At 46.8% G+C, this 19,117-nt stretch overlaps 1 protein-coding gene across 1 annotated transcript; it reads right to left on the reverse strand.

Annotated features, from left to right (window-relative positions):
• Nucleotides 1–5,259: 5,259 nt before the first annotated feature.
• On the reverse strand, nucleotides 5,260–13,467 carry LOC100384632 (Microtubule-associated protein 70-1). The gene is made up of 11 exons (NM_001177125.1): nucleotides 13,086–13,467; nucleotides 12,886–12,971; nucleotides 8,716–8,781; nucleotides 8,451–8,621; nucleotides 8,093–8,263; nucleotides 7,805–7,960; nucleotides 7,553–7,699; nucleotides 7,325–7,396; nucleotides 6,605–7,171; nucleotides 6,327–6,508; nucleotides 5,260–5,710 (listed from the first exon to the last, which is right to left on the reverse strand). Exons 1-11 carry the CDS (start codon nucleotides 13,246–13,248, stop codon nucleotides 5,671–5,673), a joined length of 1,821 nt encoding a protein of 606 aa, NP_001170596.1. The 5' UTR covers nucleotides 13,249–13,467; the 3' UTR covers nucleotides 5,260–5,670.
• Between the last annotated feature and the right edge of the window lie 5,650 nt (nucleotides 13,468–19,117).

Raw genomic sequence — 19,117 nt, forward strand, 5'->3', positions numbered from 1 at the left:
AGGAGCATTGCTGCTGCAGCCAGGTTCTGGCTGACCCCACTAGATGTGGGTGGCGGCCTGACCCTGGCATCGTCGGCGATGCGGTGTTGGAAGCCCTGGGGTAGATGACGTATTTCTTCGGCCGGAGGTTGGCCCGCCCATGCCTGCCCGACGTCCCGGTGGATCGGCTCAAGCGCTCCTGCTCCCTCGTCGAGCCTGGCCTGCACCCCGCGGATTTGCTCGAGCTGTGGGTCACGGCCCCCCGCCTGAACGGGGACCACAGCTAGCTCCTGTGGGATGTCAACGCGAGGCACCGGCCTAGGGAGATCACCGTCCTCCGGCATGCCGAGATGGTTGCCTTCGGAGGGACCCCCTAGATCGACGTGGAAACATTCGCGGCTTGGACCGCAGCCCTCGTCGCCGAGGCTACGGCTACCTTCTGAACAGTCGGAAAGGCAGTAGTCGCATGCGGTCATGAAGTCCCGCATGGCACTGGGGTTGCCAAGTCCAGAGAAATCCCAACAGAAGCTGGGCTCGTCGTCTTCCTCAGACCCAGAGGGCCCGTAGGTCGAGACGTCCGTCAGCCGGTCCCAAGGTGACCGCATACGAAACCCCAGAGGGTTTAGGCTCGCCTCTACGAGAGCGCCCGCCAAAGCGAAGCCGCTAGGCGGGTCGAGGCTGAATCCGAAAGACGTGGGATGGGAATCGGTCGGTACCTCTTGGTCGACGGGCGGTGATGAAGTCGCGTCGGGGACTGACTGCACCGTCGTCTCAGGTACGAGGGTGACGTCCAGCAAGCCTTTCGCGAGCGTGCTGGCGTCGTCCGCTTGCTCTGGATTGGCGTGTCGCGGGGAGACGGCGCTCGTCTTTGTCTCAAGCGCGAGGTCGATGCCCAGTGCGCCTCCCGTTGGGGTGCTGGCGCTATCGACTCGCTCGACAGCCGACGAGGCGCTGCCTCCTGCTTGGCCTGGGTTGCCCCGCCTTCCCCTCCGTCGGCAGGGAAGAGGGCGGGGTGAGCTCGAAGGTTGTTCTTCCACCACGCGGGGAAGACGTCGTCGATTCCACCGCCGGCGGGCATTGCCGCTGTCGCCCGGCGGTGGAATGAGTATCATGTCGTAGCTGCCGTCGAGGGACATGAACTCAAGACTCCCAAAACGGAGGACCGTCCCGGGTTGGAGAGGTTGCTGGAGACTGCCTATCTGGAGCTTGACGAGAAGCTGTTCGTCAACACGCAGCAGGCCCCTACCTGGCGCGCCAACTGTCGGCGTTTCGAGACCGGGGGGTCCCTAAGCCGACGAGTGAAATGTCGTCGCGTGCCCCAGCCCAGATGGGTCGGCGCGAGGTCGAGCGCGAAGGGGGGAAGTGAGGCGGCCGGAGACCGGCGTGAGAGAGGTGGGAATCCCGCGGCCTTCGTGTTCGTCCCGCGCCCAGGTCGGGTGCGCTTGCAGTAGGGGGTTACAAGCCTCCACGCGGGAGAGGGAGCGAGCGGCCTCACGCGGGCGCCTGTCTCGTCCTCGTCCCCGCGCGGCCAACCCTCTCTAAGAGGGCCCTGGTCCTTCCTTTTATAGGCGTAAGGAGAGGATCCAGGTGTACAATGGGGGGTGTAGCAGAGTGCTACGTGTCTAGCGGAGGAGAGCTAGCGCCCTAAGTACATGTCGTTGTGGCAGCCGGAGAGATTTTGGCACCCAGCTGGTGTGATGTCGTGGCCGTCGGAGGAGTGCTGGAGCCTGGCGGAGGGACAGCTGTCGGAGCTGTTGAGTCCTTGCTGACGTCCTCTTGCTTCCGTAAGGGGGCTGAGAGCCGCCATCGTCACAGAGTATGTGGGGCGCCATCATTGCCTATCTGGCGGAGCGAGCCAGATGGGACGCCGGTCTTGTTCCCCGTGGCCCGAGTCAGCTCGGGGTAGGGTGATGATGGCGCCTCCTGTTGACGTGGCTGGTCTGCGCCCTAGGTTGGGCGATGTGGAAGCTCCTCCGAAGCCGAAGTCGAGTCTGTCTTCCGTGGCCGAGGTCGAGTCCGAGCCCCTGGTTCGGGCGAGGCGGGGACCGTCGGCTGAGGCCAGGGCGGAGTCCGAGCCCTGGGGTCGGGCGGAGCGGAGTTCGTCGTCTTCTGGGGCTGAGCCCAAGTCCGAGCCCTGGGTCGGGCGGAGCGGAGTTCGCCGTCTTCCGGGGCTTAGCCCGAGTCTGAGCCCTGGGTCGGGCGGAGCGGAGTTCGCCGTCTTCCGGGGCTTAGCCCGAGTCCGAGCCCTGGGTCAGGCGGAGCGGAGTTCGCCGTCTTCCGGGGCTTAGCCCGAGTCCGAGCCCTGGGTCGGGCGGAGCGGAGTTCGCCGTCTTCCGGGGTTTAGCCCGAGTCCGAGCCCTGGGTCGGGCGGAGCAGAGTTCGCCGTCTTCCGGGGCTTAGCCCGAGTCCGAGCCCTGGGTCGGGCGAAGCGGAGCTTCCTATGGTGCCTCCGGCCGGGCCTGACTGCCTGTCAGCCTCACTCTGTCAAGTGGCACCGCAGTCGGAGCGGCGCAGGCGGCGCTATCTTTCTGTCAGACCGGTCAGTGGAGCGGCGAAGTGACGGCGGTCACTTTGGCTCTGTTGGCTGAGGGGCGCGCGTCAGGATAAAGGTGTCAGGCCACCTTTGCATTAAATGCTCCTGCGATTTGGTCGGTCGGTGCAGCGATTTGGTCAGGGTTGCTTCTTGGCGAAGACAGGGCCTCGGGCGAGCCGGAAATATGTTCGCCGCTGGAGGGGGGCCTCGGGCGAGACGGAGATCCTCCGGGGTCGGCTGCCCTTGTCCGAGGCTAGGCTCGGGCGAGGCGTGATCGAGTCCCTCGAATGGACTGATCCCTGACTTAATCGCACCCATCAGGCCTTTGCAGCTTTATGCTGATGGGGGTTACCAGCTGAGAATTAGGAGCCTTGAGGGTACCCCTAATTATGGTCCCCGACAAATCCCTAGTAAGTCAAAATCCCCTCCAATCTGTATCAATCCCCTCCAATCCATATGGATTGAAAACAACCGAACAAGCCCTTAATGGTTTTATTTTCAGCCTTTAAAGGATGAGCAGGAAGATTATGGATTAGCAAGCTCTAAGTGCCAATAGAGTTGATGGGGACGTAGATTAGCAATAGGACCTTTTTTGTTGTACTACAAAGGGAAGTTTGGATGAGTAGCTTGACCAACGTGAATTTAGTGGTGAGTGGTGATACACGCTTGTGAAATCTACTACTATGTAGCTCTAAGTAAGCTCAAGATAAGTTTGAGATCAAACGCAACTCAAAGAGTGTTTAGAATATGAGTTGGTGGTGCTACAGGTACACATACATGTCCAATATACATCGAATATGAGGCACCATACAAGAATGTGTCTTGTTGCATAGAGAACTAGCATGGATACGTATGGTGTGCAGAACTAGCATGGGTATGTATGGTGTGCACTGGTTATGGTGCACCAAACACAACACCCATAGAAGACTACAAATTGGCATGCTGGCAAATATACTCATCGGACATGTTCGATGGGTGCTGATCAACAAGCACCATATATTAGTACAATAACATCTAATTCATAAACTAGTCATTAGAATATGCACCAGACATGTCCAGAGCATGAGGTTAGTGTGCGCCGAGCATGTTCAATGATCCTATAAAAGCTGAGGAAAGGGACAACGTCTTGTTCCTAGCATGGGCAATAGATACTGGTCTATCTTGTCCATTCGAGGTCTCTTGCACATTTATTCAGCTAAAAAACTCATTAAAGACAAAGGAAGAGCCTTTGTCCAGTGAGGTATTTAAGGGTGTGTTTGGTTTTCCTTACTAAAGTTTACTCTATGTCACATCATATGTTTAAATATATGAGTATTAAATATATTTTACTTACAAAATTAATTACAGATATGAAGATTAAACGAGGAGACAAATTTAAGGTTGTTTAATCCATGATTAGCAAATGTTTAATGTAGCATTATATGTGTGAATTATGAACTAATTAGTTTTAATAGGTTCGTATTGTCATTTAGTACTCGTATGTGTAATTAGTTTTATAATTAAACTAAATTTAATATTTTTAAATAGCACCGATATGGACTAATTTTTGGAAATTTTGGTAGCATGGATCCAAACACCCCCAATTTAGTAGTCACAAGATTAGAGACATCATTAGTGCATCAAGAGTAGCAAATATGCACCCACCGTGTTCTTATTAGGTTATCTCCAGCCGCTTATTCATCTCATCTCCTATTTCGAACCCCACTCTGTAAATTAACAGCGCTTCGAACCCCACTCTGTTAATTAACAGCGCACGATATGTTGGCCATAGCCTTACGCTTGTTAATGTCAAGTGAGAGGTGCAAGTATGCATACACTGTTCTTATTACGCTTGTTCATGTCAAATGAGTATGCACCTAGTTAGCTTGGTGACAATCAGTTCGGTGATCAATAGGTAAAGATAATGAGCGGCCTAACTCATAGTATAAGCGGTGGTCAACAGGTCAAGATCAGATTATGAATGACCCGAACTCATAGTATAATGATTGAGTGATTCACGGTACCTGAATAACAAAGAATCAAGGTGCTGTTTGGTTCAAGAAATGTAACGCAAAGGGTAATGGTAATGGTTTACATTCGATTACTGTCGGTAACAAGTTTGAATAGTCCGGTATCAATTTTTAGTATGGTACCTGATTACGGTGAGACTAAAACAAACATGATTTAACGTTATCACTTACCCATTACGTTACAAATATCTGAACCAAACGGTACCCAAGCTGTAGAGATGACTTGATCCTTGCACGAATCAAAGAAGAGCTACACCTACAGCATTGTAGAATTGCTCCTGTAGAGATGACTCGATCCTTAGAGATGATTTGATCCTTACACGGATCAAAGAAAAGCTACATCATTGTAGAGGTGCTCCAACAAAAATTAGCAAGGAGTAGCTGCCTCTCCAATACCTCAAAAAAATATCAAAATATCACCATATGATACAAAAAAATAAAAATAAACACGAGATAAAATAGATTGTAATTGTTATAAGAAATTTTAGATCAGTCCAATTCATCCTCTCACCTTGCTCCGTACCCTGGTAAACCTTATCCCGTGTTATTGTATCATGATTTAAATTTATACAAAAGCATCGCCAACAGTACTACAGGAAATTCTTGAAGGGTTGCATCACCAACCCGACCCAAAAGCATGACATAATGGAAGAGGATAAACATCAGTTGACAGTCGCCACTAGATGTACATATGCAGATGAACATGTGTCACTATTTATAATCAACAGAACTCAGACAGGCTAGAAGCCATGTTAAAAATTCCAACCCAAACACAGGGCAAATAGAGCAGCGCAAAGAAGCATGTGCGAGGAAACAGTATTCACAACCTGGGCAACGGGTGTCTATGTAACTGAGCACTCAGGCTATACATTACAGATTGGCCATGCGGTGATCCCTGGCCTATACAAGCATCAGGTGCACTGCCTGGACTAAAATAAACAAGAGGGCGCGCCACAAGGTTAGACAACAGGCTCAGCTTCACTCCCACAATGGTCTCATCAGATCCGAGCCTACTCTTACCCAGATCTAGGTATTGTTGGGTCATCTCACTGTGCTACGATTTTAGCCACAAAATTAATAGGATAGGAACAGAACAAATGGTGGAACAGAGGACCTATCCAAGAATGCTGCTTGGTGTTAGTGCTGCCATCATTGGAAGTTGCGCATGGACCCACTTCGTGGTGCGTTTCTGCAGGCATAGAACATAATTCAACACGACTTAGATAAAAGAACATAGATCCTTTTGTTGGGGGATAAGACATTTTGCGCCAGCTTGCAGCAGTCTATAAGACGAACATCAATGCTTTCAAAAGATTCAACTGTATAAAACAAAGGCTCTTCGAACCAAAGATACAGTTGGTGATGGTACTTCTATAATATATTTATCACAATTAATAGGACATTACATCAAGGATCACATGAAATGAGGCACACCCAATGCCGGAAGGCTACCACGAGTGAGATCTAGGAGAAGCCCCCTCCCAAACGCAAAGAGACCACTTCGAACCCACAACCTGGTGACTCAGTAAGACACCTCTCACCACAGATTATTGTGCATGGCATGATAAACATGGAGAACTAAAAACTAAAAGTATCTTAAAATAAAAGTGAAAGTGTCATGAAATAAAACTATGGGCAGCGTAAAAGCGTATGTAGGATACTTAGAGCTCAACTCTTCCAAGATGTGTATTAGGTTACCTATTTTAGCGACTTCTAATCAAACAGCATCCTAAAGCATTGAGCATTTCAATAATGAGAAGCTCAAACTTCTAATACAAAATATTGTTGCATTCCTGAAAATGTACCTTCCAGGAAGCAGTTGTGAACTACCAGAGCCTTTCGTACCAAGCCGCTTGGCTCTGATTTCTTGTTCTTTACTGGCACGCATTGCTGCAACTTCTTTCTCCATGGATGCAACCTCCCGTCTGACCTTTTTAGCTTCCACTTCCATTGCTTTAGTTAAGGTGTCTACTTTCTTTGCTAACATCTGCCAGACAGCAGTAGATAAGCAAATTTCATAATAATCAGTATATAGCTAACTATCCACTAAAGTGAACAAAGAAGAAAAGAAATGGACACAGACCTCAATAGCATCATCTTTATCTTTTAGAATCTGATCCTTCTCATGGCATGTCTTTCTCAAAGAAATTACCTCTTTTTGCAGCATATCATATAGGAAACCAGAAACTGTCTCAGCTGAATTATTATTCATGGTTTCATTACTTTTCCCATCTGTGTTGCTGTCTGCACTCTCATTAGTTTTCTCATCCATATCGCCCTTCCAACTATCATTAGTCTCTTTATCTCTAACAGCATCTGTAGATCTGTTGAGTAAATGAGCTCCATTTCCATGTACCTTTCTCCTATCTAGTGACCTAGTTCCGCCATCAAATGACTTTGAAGTGCCTTTAGCATGCTTCAGGACCAAGCTGCTGTTTGACGTAAGAGATGATCTTGAATTAAAAGAAGGAGATCGCCTTGACAATAACCCATTAGGAGACAATCTTGATATATTATCAGCTCCACCGAGTGACAACCGGCGGGAAGGGACATTGCTAAAGCTCTTTCCTTCAGTAGGTGGACGAATAGAGCCACTTGGTGGCCCTCTTAGTCCATCTTCTAGTACTTTTAGACGTAACTGATATTTTTCCTGAGTAAGGTGCAGAAGTTTAGCTCATATGAACTGACTCATTTAACAAATGTTAGATTACATTATAATACATAGGATGTAACAGGTTCCATCTATATGTCAAGTAGAAAGCTAGTAAGCAAGCACGCAGCAGAACACAACCAAGTTATGTACCTTCAGTTGAGCTTCAGATCGTGCTGTACGTTCTGTAATGGCAAGCTTGTCACGAAGTTGTTGCATCTCCCCCTGTAGAAACAAGAAAGTATCACATATGATACTCAAGAAAAGAACCATGTCCAGCAGGTGGTACATTTTGTTTCACCAAAGAATATGCATATTTGTGCAGAGTTGAATACAAAAAAAAGTACATTGGTAAAGAAAATGCTAGTTTAACCATCCAACCTGGAAGAACCTACGCTCTTCAAGCCACTGTTTAACTGGCATCACCTTGTCATTAGAATCTTTCCACTCATTAGCAACAACAGAAGCAACTCTGTTTGCTGTAACTTTTGCACGTGCAAGTTCACGGTCAAGTGTTCTCTTTTCTTCCTAATAAAATCATAAGCATAAGCATGAATCAAGTGTTCATGTGAAAAGTGTAAAAAATGACACGAATTTGAAGGCAAATGAAGTAATCAAATGATAGTTTGTTACATTTATTTCTTGAAATCTGCGCTGGTAATCACGGACAACATTAGCCGTTGCACCACCTTGAAGAACAGCCTCTTCCAACTCTCTCACAGTTTGGCTCAGCTTTTCAACTTCTGCAATCTTTTGGCGATGCAGCTTGTCTAAGATTTTATTTTCTTCCTGCAATGCAAAATAATAATAATAATAATAATAATAATAATAATAATAATCAATTAGGCACTAAACTATTCAATTGGAATGCCAAGTTATTGTGTTTTCATGATAGAGAATAAACTGCATGCACCCACTTACATGGCAGATCTCAATTTGTTTGATCAACTCTTGGTTCTTGTTTTGCAAATCATCAACCATAGCAGCTTTTGCCATGGCAATTTGCACGGTCCTCTCCGCTTCTAGTAGAGCTGCCTCCTTTTGTTTTGTTAGACGATCCAAAGCTCTGTTATCATCCTGGAGCTTTGCATTCTGAAAACAAGGTTTAACTTATCATACACTTTCTCCACAGGAAATACATGACAAATTGGGAAAAGGGTAGTTAGATGATCTAGGGTGACTGGAGGTGTAAAATATTTGCAAATGTAACAGAAACCTAAGAAAAACATCTGCACAAACACAAATAAAGAACAACTAACTATAAAATACTAAGTATTACCTCTTGGCGAGAAAGCTTTAGCTCAGCTTCAAGCGGTGCAAGAATGGCTTCAATTGGTGGCATGTCATCATCTTTCTGGGCTGCATGTACTCTTCGCAAAGTTGCTTCTGCTGCAAACTGGGCAGCCAATGCAGCTTTTTTCTCATCATTTATCTTTTTAACTTCAAGATTCTGCAGGCATTTGGTGGTTGGGGGGGGGGGGACTTTGTTAACCTCAAACAATCAATAAAGAAAACAAGCAAAAACTAAGTACAAGCTGTGATACTTTGCTTTCGAGGAGAGATTCTGTCAGCTTGAGTTTCTCAGCCATCTTCTCCAATTCATCTGTAAGCTGGCAACAAAATACAATCACATCAGAAATAAAACGGAGTTATTTGCATCCAAGTCTCTTTTTTTACTAAAAAGTACATATAGCCAGTAATTCAGCAGCATATTTCTTTTTAGAGCCCATATGAGCTGGAACACTTCATCAGTCATTTCATTTCTTGAATGTGCCATTCTTCCTATGGCCCAAGTGCAGAGGCACAAAATAAGTTTGTTTCATCATGAAGTAAATTTTTACTTGACTATTGTTTGACAATCACTATAAGTTATTAACAACCAAATAATACTTGAAAACATCACTCCATTAAACAAAATTCAATCATATACTCAGTCTCTCCCAGAAAAGCAATCTTGTGCGACAAGCCGACAAGACCACTAAACAAAATTATCAATCATTATAAATAGCACACCTTAAAAACATACAGCACACTTTCTTTGGCATGAAAGCAGTGTACTGAATGTATATCAAGGTGAAATTACTTCTAACTGGAAAGCGGTGAACCAAGAAAAGTAACCAATTTCTGGTGTTAAATATAATTTTCATTTCAGTTCAAGCACGCACACCAATTTAAAAGGCATTACCTTGGTTAATTAATTAATAACAGGTGGCAACAGATGAAAGGGGGCAGAAGATGGGCCCGAATGGTATCCCAATAGAGGTGTGGAAATGCCTTGGGGATATTGCTATCGTTTGGCTAACCAAGTTGTTCAACCATATTTTTCGATCAAATAGAATGCCCGATGAGTGGAGTACATTAGTACCAATCTTCGAGAACAAGGGACATATTCAAAGTTGTACCAACTATTGAGGGATTAAGCTCATGAGCCACACACTATGAAGCTATGGGAGAGAGTTATTGAGCATCGCCTGAGAGGAATGACGCATATCACCATGAACCAGTTTGGATTCATGCCTGGAAGATCAACCATGGAAACAATTTTCTTAATAAGGCTGGTCATGGAGCGATATAAGGAGTAGAAGGACATGCACATGGTTTTTATCGACTTGGAAAAGGCCTATGATAAAATACCTAGGAATCTCATGTGGTGAGCATTGGATAAGCATCAATTCCCAACAAAGTACGTTACGCTCATCAAGGACATGTAAGACAAGGTTGTGACTAGCGTTCGAACAACTGATGGTGATACAAATGTTTTTCCGATTAACATAGGACTACATTAAGGTTCAGCTTTGAGCCCTTATCTATTTTCCTTAGTGATAGATGAGGTCACGAGGGATATATAAGGAGATATCCCTTGGTGTATGCTTTTCGCTGACGATGTAGTTCTAGTAGATGAAACCGAAGAGTAAATAGAAAGCTAGAGTTATGGCGTCAGACCTTAGAGTCAAAAGGATTTAGAATTAGCAGGATCAAAACCAAGTATATGAGATGTGACTTTGGTACTACAATTAGTGAGGATGGAGCTGTAAGTTCGGGAGGCCAGGTAGTACCGAAGAAGGACACCTTCCATTATTTGGGATCGATGCTACAAAGAGATGGTGATATTGATGAAGATGTTAGCATAGAATCAAAGCGGGGTGGATGAAATGGCATCAAGCATCAAGAGTCCTATGCGACAAGAGAGTGCCACAGAAATTGAAAGGCAAGTTCTACAAGACAGCAACATGGTTTCAAAGGCGTCGCCTAGGCGACGCCTAGGCGTCCAAAAAAGTCTAGGCGTCCCCATCGCCTAGCCAAGAGTCAGCAAGAGACGCAAGTGGGGAGGGGGGAGAAGCCTAGCAGAGACTTTGGGGAGCGGGATCGTCGGCGCAGAGCTCGGGGGAGTGCCGAGCTCGGGGGAGCGGCGGGGCAGAGCTTGGGGGAGTGCCGAGCTCGGGGGAGCGGCGGCACTGAGACTCGGGGGAGCGCCGAGCTTGGGGGAGCAGGAGCAGCGATGCTGTGATGTGGACAAGCAGCGATGTTGTGACAGACAGGAGCGGCGACGGTGAGATGGGGGCAACCCTAACCATCAGGGAGGATACATGGGCTGCCTGGTGGGCTGGGCCTTCTCTTCTACCCCTTCCTTCTCTTTTTTTTTCTTTTTCCCTTTTTCTTTTTCTTCCTCATCTATGCTGATGTTATGTCGTTTCTTCAATTGGTAAGGCATCGCCTTGCTCGCCTTAGTAAGCGCCTAGGCGTCGCCTAGGCGTCCAGGCGGTGGCCCAACGTCTTGTCTCGCCGTACCGCCTTAAGAACTATGGACAACAATTAGGCCTGCTATGTTATATGGGGTTGAGTGTTGGCCTACTAAGAGATGATATATCCAACAACTAAGTGTCGCAAAGATGCGTATGTTGTGTTGGATATGTGGGCATACAAGATTGGACCGAGTGAGAAACGATGACATACACGATCGGCTAGGAGTAGCGCCAATTGAAGAAAAGTTTATTCAACACCGGTTGAGATGGTTTGGGCATGTCTACCGGAGACCCCCAGAGACACCGGTGCATAGAGGCATCATAAGACAGGACAATAATGTGAAGAGATGTAGAGGTGACCAAACTTGACATGGGAGGAGGCAATCAAAAGGGACTTGAAGGAATGGAATATCTCAATGGAGTTGTGTTTGGATAGAAGTGCTTGGAAAGAAGCTATCCACGTGCCCAAACCATGATTAGGCCTTTTTCCTTTTAGTGCTCTCAAAAGCTTTTCCCCTCCCCTTTCTCTTTCTCCTTTTGGTGACATCTTGTTGGGTTTCAACTCTAGCCTACCCCAACTTGCTTGGCACTAAAAGGCTATGTTGATGTTGATGTTGGCAACATAATATGTAAATTGCAAAACCAGCCTACAAGTATGTGGATTTTAAACCTTAGATTGGTAATAATGTGAAGGTTACCTGTACATATGCTATGACTGAGTTGATTGGATTCATCAGAATCAATGAAGGGAAACCAAGCTCCAAGAAATATATTTGGGGATCTAAGAATATTGTGGAAATATGATGATACAGCAGAATGTGTATGCCCAAGTGTTCTCTTGGTCATATTCGCAAAGTTTCTGGGTCGACACGGTCGCAGAACATGGTACATTACTTATGGGAGATTTTTACACTTCAGGTCGAAAATGAACCCGTGAACCTGGGTCAGGGTCGACAAACTGAGGTCGAGGGTCGAAGGCATCGAACCTGTTTTATGTGACTACGCTCTTGGTATGAGCCTATGAGGTTAGTTAGAAAAAAATGTATGAGTTTGGAAGAGGACCATGGTAGTTTGAGGCTGAAGAAACCATAGTAGAACCTTAAAAATATCTTAGAAGCAAATGGCTATGAGTCGTAACAACTGTTAAAAAAGATACAAGCACTAGATAACTGTACCATAGGGCCATGACATCAGGGTCTACAAGATCCTGAGCCAATATTTCCTAAACAGAATTTGGTTGTGTTGACCAGATTTGGCAAGCATCTGCTTTCCCATAGAAATTCAACAAGGTTCCTTGCCAAGTGAAACCTTAGTGTATTCTCTTGACAATGTTCGAAAGCCCATGGATTTATTGGTGACAAACATCTGGAAATGTTAATTTCTCTAAGATTTGGTGTGCTATATTTTGCTTCAAACCAAATATCCTATAATAAGACCATAAAAGGGCACCAAGGCCTGAAGACCACATGATGGAAAGCCAATCCTGCAGGTAACAAATTAGCTCCAGAATGTAGGAAAATGAAGAAACCAGTTAACATGATCACAACGTTGTCTCAAGACTGGCAAGAAATTTCTATCCTGCAGTGACACAAGCTAGGTCAAAAGTCAAAGCTACCAAACTGAGTAAGACAATTCACTATTGCTAAATGTCGAAAACATCCAAATCTTTGGACTCAAAGTCAAACTACAGTAAGGCACAACTAGCTTTGTCTTTTATCCTTTTCTTCTTTTCAAGAATCTGGTCAAACCTAGCTCGCTCACCACAAGTTGGCTATTTTCCACAACCAGCACCACTTCGAGATGCAATCCCAATGGAATAGACATCCCTAAAATAGAAACAGATGATTCTTCCTTTTTCTCTCATCAAGCTCCTTTTGGGGGCATTTCTCTCCCTCGCTCTCAAGGGATTGAAGACTATATTATCCACATGGTAGCACGATAGATTGTACTAGAAAGCAATTGGGAGATTACCTCCTCGACGGCCTTCTCCCGCGCCCTCTCCGATAGGCGCAGCGCGCGTATCTCCGTCTGCGCCTCCCCAAGCTCCCTCTCCTTGTCTGATACCAGCAAAAATCGCAAACAAATAAATCCTCTCCACGACAAAAACCCTAGAAACCGCTGCCATGAGCAAAATCAAAGCACGAAATCAACAGATAGATCATGAAACCCACCCCTGAGCTCGTTCTCGAGGCGCGTGAGCTCGACCCTGACGGGATCCGACCCGTGCATCAGCGCGATGAACTCGTCGGCGTCGAAGCTGGCCCGCACGGGGCCCCTCCGGCGCGCGGGGCCCCTGGGCAACGCCACATTCCCGTCTTCGCCGCCGTCGGTCATACCAGATCTGAGCCCCCGGCGCCGTACCCCAGCTCCCCAACCCGCCTCGCGCCCGCCGGCTTCGGGGACACCGGCACTGCGCCTCCAGCGCCGAAATCGAGCAAGATATTCCACCCCCTCCCCGGCCCCACCGGATCAGGGAAACCCTAGCTCCGGCGCCGCTCCTCCGCCTGCGTCACTGTGCCCGCGGCTGTGTGCGAGAGTGCGTGTTGGTCTAGCCAGTAGCAGCTGCGGCTGTGTGCGAGAGCTGTTGGAGTCTTGGACTTGGAGATAGCGATTTTTTTTAAAAAAAAAACTAGGGTGGCGAAGGGGGAAGAGACCGGACGGGTTGAGCTTTTTGGATTTATCAAGTAGGGCCCCGCGTTTCTGTTTTCAAGATTTAATATTAAAAACAGTTTAGATAAATCTTATTTTATAAAATTTATTTCAGACTATAAAACTTTCAGCATTTTTCTCTAACTATTTATATAATGACAGCTTATTTAATACTGGAACGGGCCGGAAGCGGGGGAGACGGGGGCCTGTTTGGTTCAGCTTTTTCTGACCAGCTTTTCTGAAAATCTGGCTGTGGGGAGAATCTGGCTGTAGGGGGAACCTGAGTATCATTACGATTACGTGTGGAAGAAGATAAAGTTGTTTATAGGGCTCAGGATCTAGAAAGTGACAGATTCCTACTATTACAACGACTCAACCGATTATGTGTTTATATTGATTTTGGATGGTTTTTGCCCCAACGAATTTTATAGAAGCTGACTGAAAAGCTGAGTGTTTGGCAGTCTGCAGCAGTTTTTGGTGGCCGGAAGCTGCCAGAAGCCGAAACAAACAGGGCCTAGATGTGGCGGGGTAACGAGGAGGAGAGACGAGTAATGAGTGATAGAGGATAGAGGATGATCTAAATAATATTGTTCAATAGATTTAAATGAGTAATGGAAAAATGGTTATCGGAAAAATGATTCTCGTTCTTTGAGGTTCATTGGTCAGTGACCACACCGAGGAAAGGCCTCGGGGGTCGCTAGTTAGTCAGAATAGATAAGCAATGTCTACCTAGAAGAAACCGCCCCAAACAAGCCCCGCGACACCAAATCCAAGGTTCGCATGCCGAAGGGAAATCACTCGAGTAGATTCTGTGCCTGGCTCGAGACCGGCCTATCATAAATGACCGACCACATAAATGCGCCTAGCGTCGAGCAAATGCGGAAGCGCCAGTCTGCCTCTCACTCATGACTTACGAACGTAGAGCACTCATGACCTACGAGCCACTCGGACTACAACGCATTTATGGCTCGCGCGTCCTCCAGCCAGCAACGCACTCATGACCTATCGGGACTAGGCCTGACTGCGCAGGCCGCTGGTAGGGCACAACACGATGAGCCGCATGGAGCCCCATGCTACGAAGACCAGGAGTCAGCATAGCCTAAATGATGGCGCTCGGGCCCATGCTACCCACGTCGTTTGTAATAATGAATACTGGATAGCCAAGCGACCGCAAGCATGTGTGGCTTTACCCCATGGTAAGACGTCCGTTTTACCATGACCCAGTCGACCCCCATACTTAGCCTATAAAAGGAGGAGGCTAGCCCCCGGACTCGGAAGGTCCCTTCTTTTGGAGGATCGGAGAGCGGACCATTGGATCTCGGAAGAGACGAGACGACGCCTAGAAGACCGACGAACATGAGGAGGACCCGAAGGCCCAAGCCCCGCTGCCAAGCCAAGACTTAGCTAGTACTCCACCTTGTAACCACCTCTCCTACGAATAAGAGACTTGGGAGCCTCTCCTCCCTCTCTCGCCTGCCTGTAACCCCTACTACGAGATTTGATCATAAATGGTGTCGGTAGCGCAAGCCACCGATGATTGGATGTAAGGACATTCTGCCCGAACCAGTATAAATCTTGCGCACACCGCGCACGCCGTTCGGAGCCCGGAACGCGCATAATAAATTTACTTGTCAGAGCGAGATTCGAAACACCAACGGTTGGCACGCTAGGTAGGGGCCTTGCGCATTCCACGACGAAGTTCTTCAAAGCTCCGGATGGCTGGCAACGCCGTTGACGCGGTCAAGACCCCCGGAACAACCATCCGTTTTGGGAGTCTTGATTTCATCATCAACATAGAGGAAAGAATGGACCGGTGTGTTATCCTAGCCCGGTTGGATTGTGATATCCTGGCCCAAGGCTTAATATGATACTTATACCAACAAGGTGCATCTTCTTTTCGGAAGTCTATCTTGAAAGAACCTCTGGGTTAAGCGTGCTTGGCCCATAGCAATCTTGGGATAGGTGACTGACCAGAAAGACTTCTCGGTTGTGCATGAGTGAGGACAAAGTGCGCACAAAAAACTTGTGTTGACCTGTGGGATGGTCTATGGTCCTAGAGGGCTGTCAGGAGTAAGTATCATCGGTCTGGAATCAGAGCCGACCCTCGCGTTTTCACGGCCGTGTGTGGGCTAGGGTTTGAGTATATAGCGCATGGTGCATGTGGGCCTAGAGTGGTCACATGGCATGCCATATGACGACACTAGACACACAAACGTGACCAAGAGGGAAGGTTCATGGCTTGGGGTTGACCGACGAGGACGTCGATCATCTAAGAGGGGTGGATTGTGATACCCTAGCCCAGTTGGATTGTGATATCCTGGCTTAAGGCTTAGTATGATACTTACACCAACAAGGTGTATCTTCTTTTTATGAAGCCTGTCTTGAAAGAACATTTGGGTTATAGGTGTACATTCGGGCCACCCGGCCTGACCCAAGCCCGAAAAGGCCTGCCCCGTTTGAATTTCGGGTCGGCTCGACCCGTATTTATTTTGGGCCATGTCGGGCCGCCCCATGGGCCTAGCCATCGACCCATGGCTTGACACATAATTCCTTAAACATGCTAGGATCATTTCGGGTGGCCCAAAATTATAAAAAGTCCGAAATTCAATTTCTGGCTAGAAATCCACATCAGAGTCCGGAATTCGCATCAGAGCCCAAAATTCAAAATAGATAAAATAAAAGACAAGACAAATAAATTTGACAAAAATCTTAATATTTTTATTAAGTTGCTAGAGCTATGCAATAACTACCTCGTTAAAAAATCCTTTTGTTAGAAGGAAAAAGAGTATAACCAGTGTCATATAAAGTTTGTAAGTTTACCTCATTGTCTAATGTTCATAACAAAAGTAAAATTATATCACATACTCTGATTCAAAGCTACAAAAAACATCTAATTAGCATCATATCTAGCTTTGTGTTCTTTTTATCAAATACATGAAAATATGGAATAGAGTGCGGTTTTAATAAATATATGGGCCTTTTCGTGCCTCTATATGGGCCATTTCGTGCCTGTCTTAAATGAGCCATGCTCGTCTGTGGCCTGCGACCTCGACCCAAACTTGCCCCCATATATCGGGCTGTGTCGGTCCGGTACTAAAATATTTCAGGTCGTGTTGTGCCTGAGCCATGCTTTTTTCAGTGCTTTAGGCTAGCCCATCAGGCTCGGGCCAAATGTATACCTATACTCTGGGTTAATAGTGCTTGGCTCAGAGCAATATTGGGATGGGTGACTGACCGACAAGTCTTCTTGGGTGCGCATAAGTGAGGACAAAGTGTATACAAAAGACTCGTGTTGGTCTGTTGTAACATCCTGACTTTCGGGGTATAAAAATTTATTTGCTATATACTCAAAATTTAGGTGTTACTCTCTCCTTTTCTCCTCTTTTCTCCTTTTCATAAATAGTGGAGAGTTATTTTGTTCTATAATACTTGTTAAGCTTTGAGTGTCAAATTAATGCCATTGTGTAGTGTTTATGAGTGCAAAAAGTTTTCAAAACATATCAAAATTATCTTGTATATGTTTTCGAGAATTTTTTTAGAACCTTCGAAACATTTTTTAGTATTAATTTGAATTTCATATTTTCTGATATTATTATTTTCACTGAAATTTAGTATTTGCGAAAACTAGAACAATTATGAAAACCCAATAATATATATATTTCTTCGTTTCGTTGAGCTTATTCTAGATCTTGTGTCCTTTTCGCAAGACCACCGAATCGCCACTCCTCTCGAACGACATGTCGCTCGCATATGCTATTTCCATCTACCCTACCGTATATCCCTGTCTACCTTTGTCTACCCCCACCTTTCCTTGTCTAGTCACGCAACACCCACATGATGTGTGTGCAACCACTTTTCCCTCACTCGTTCCTCTCCTGGTAATTATGGCCCCATGTGTCAGCTTTACCTTATCAAAATATCGCATATTTTGCGCACGCATCGGCTCAGACATAGACACAATCACCTTGCTTCGCCCCATCTCATATTGTTGTACTCGAAATCGCCGCTCCCGCTCGGCCAGGCGCGAGCCGCGGCAAAATCGACAACCGCCTCCACGTGCTCCCTGTTCGATATATACACACGCCTTGCTCTCCCTATTTGCACGCTCGACCGTCATTCTTTCCCAGCGTCGTTGCCCCTCGCTATGTAGTCTCGAGCAGCACCTATCGTGTTGCCCTGCATTTGTCGCAGCCTTGCTCTAGGTCGCCCCACCGCACGCCACCGGCAAGCCTCCACACTCCGACAAGCCCTACGCCCATCATGCCCTTGCCGCTGTGTCGTTCATTGTTCGTAGGTAAGGAACCCACTTCCTCTCTCTCTCTTTATCACTGTGTAGCGCGGAGTCGAAGGTTATGCGCGACCCACTCCAGTCTCCAGGTGCCAGCAGCCGCTATCAAGGGAGACTATTGCCATTATGAAACAAGAAACAGTGGGTTTCGACGAAACAGAGGCGTTGGTGATGGCTTCGATTTTTTGGATGCGTAGAGGATATACAAACGCTAAAATGGACATGAGACAGTCATTTGGGGCTGCGCGAACAGATTTTAGGGTCCCTTTCACCATTACCGTCACCGTGCTCAGACGCCGTCTCCCGTCGTCTTCATCACGGCTAGAGGTTTCTCACGGCTGAAGATCTCTCGCGGCTGTGAGTTCTCCTCGTCCTCCTTTCCCATCCATCTGTCTCCCCTCTGTTCTTCCTCTTACCGTCGCCGGATGTGAGTTTAGGGTTTAGGTGAGTTCGGTTCCATGGATTTGGATCCGTTTGGCATTTCACCGGACTTCATTGCTCCTCTCAACTCCCCCGATCTGCACCCTGGTGCATCACCGTTTTTCCCATCTTGCATAACCAAGTTGCCCTACAACACTAGTGCCATTAGGGAAAATAAGTTGCAGTGAGGTGAGGTCAAATACTGAGAGCACCTAGAGGGGAGGTGAATAGGTGATCCTGTAGAAACTTAAAACTTATAGCCACAAAACTTGGTTAAGTGTTAGAGAGATAATGCCAAGTGACTATAAAGCGAGCTCTTGAGAATCACAACAATCACACAAAAAGCAATCACAAGAGACACGCGAGTTATCTCGTGGTTCGACAAGTCCAACACTTGTCTACCTCCACGTTGTGGCGTCCCAATGGACGAGGGTTGCACTCAACCCCTTTCAAGTGATCCAATGATCAACTTGAATACCACGATGATCTTCTTCCCTTCACTATATCCTGGTTGCAAGGAATCTCCACAACTTGGAGTCTCTCGCCCTTACAACAATTATCAATGTGAAAGTACTTAGAGTAAGGGAGGGAAGCAACACACACAAATCCCAGCAATACGCACACACACAAGCCAAGACTTGAGCTCAAATGAAACACAACAAGTTCACCACTAGAACGGAGCTCAAATCACTAAGAATGTCAATCGAATGTGTGAAGATGGAGTGCGGGAGTCTTAGAATGTTCATAGTATGCTTGGTGTGCTCCTCCATGCGCCTAGGGGTCTCTTTTATAGCCCCAAGGCAGCTAGGAGCCGTTGGAAGCAATCTAGGAAGGCAATTCTTGCCT

Source organism: Zea mays, chromosome 6 (genome assembly GCF_902167145.1).
Source record: "Zea mays cultivar B73 chromosome 6, Zm-B73-REFERENCE-NAM-5.0, whole genome shotgun sequence".
Taxonomy (NCBI): domain Eukaryota; kingdom Viridiplantae; phylum Streptophyta; class Magnoliopsida; order Poales; family Poaceae; genus Zea; species Zea mays.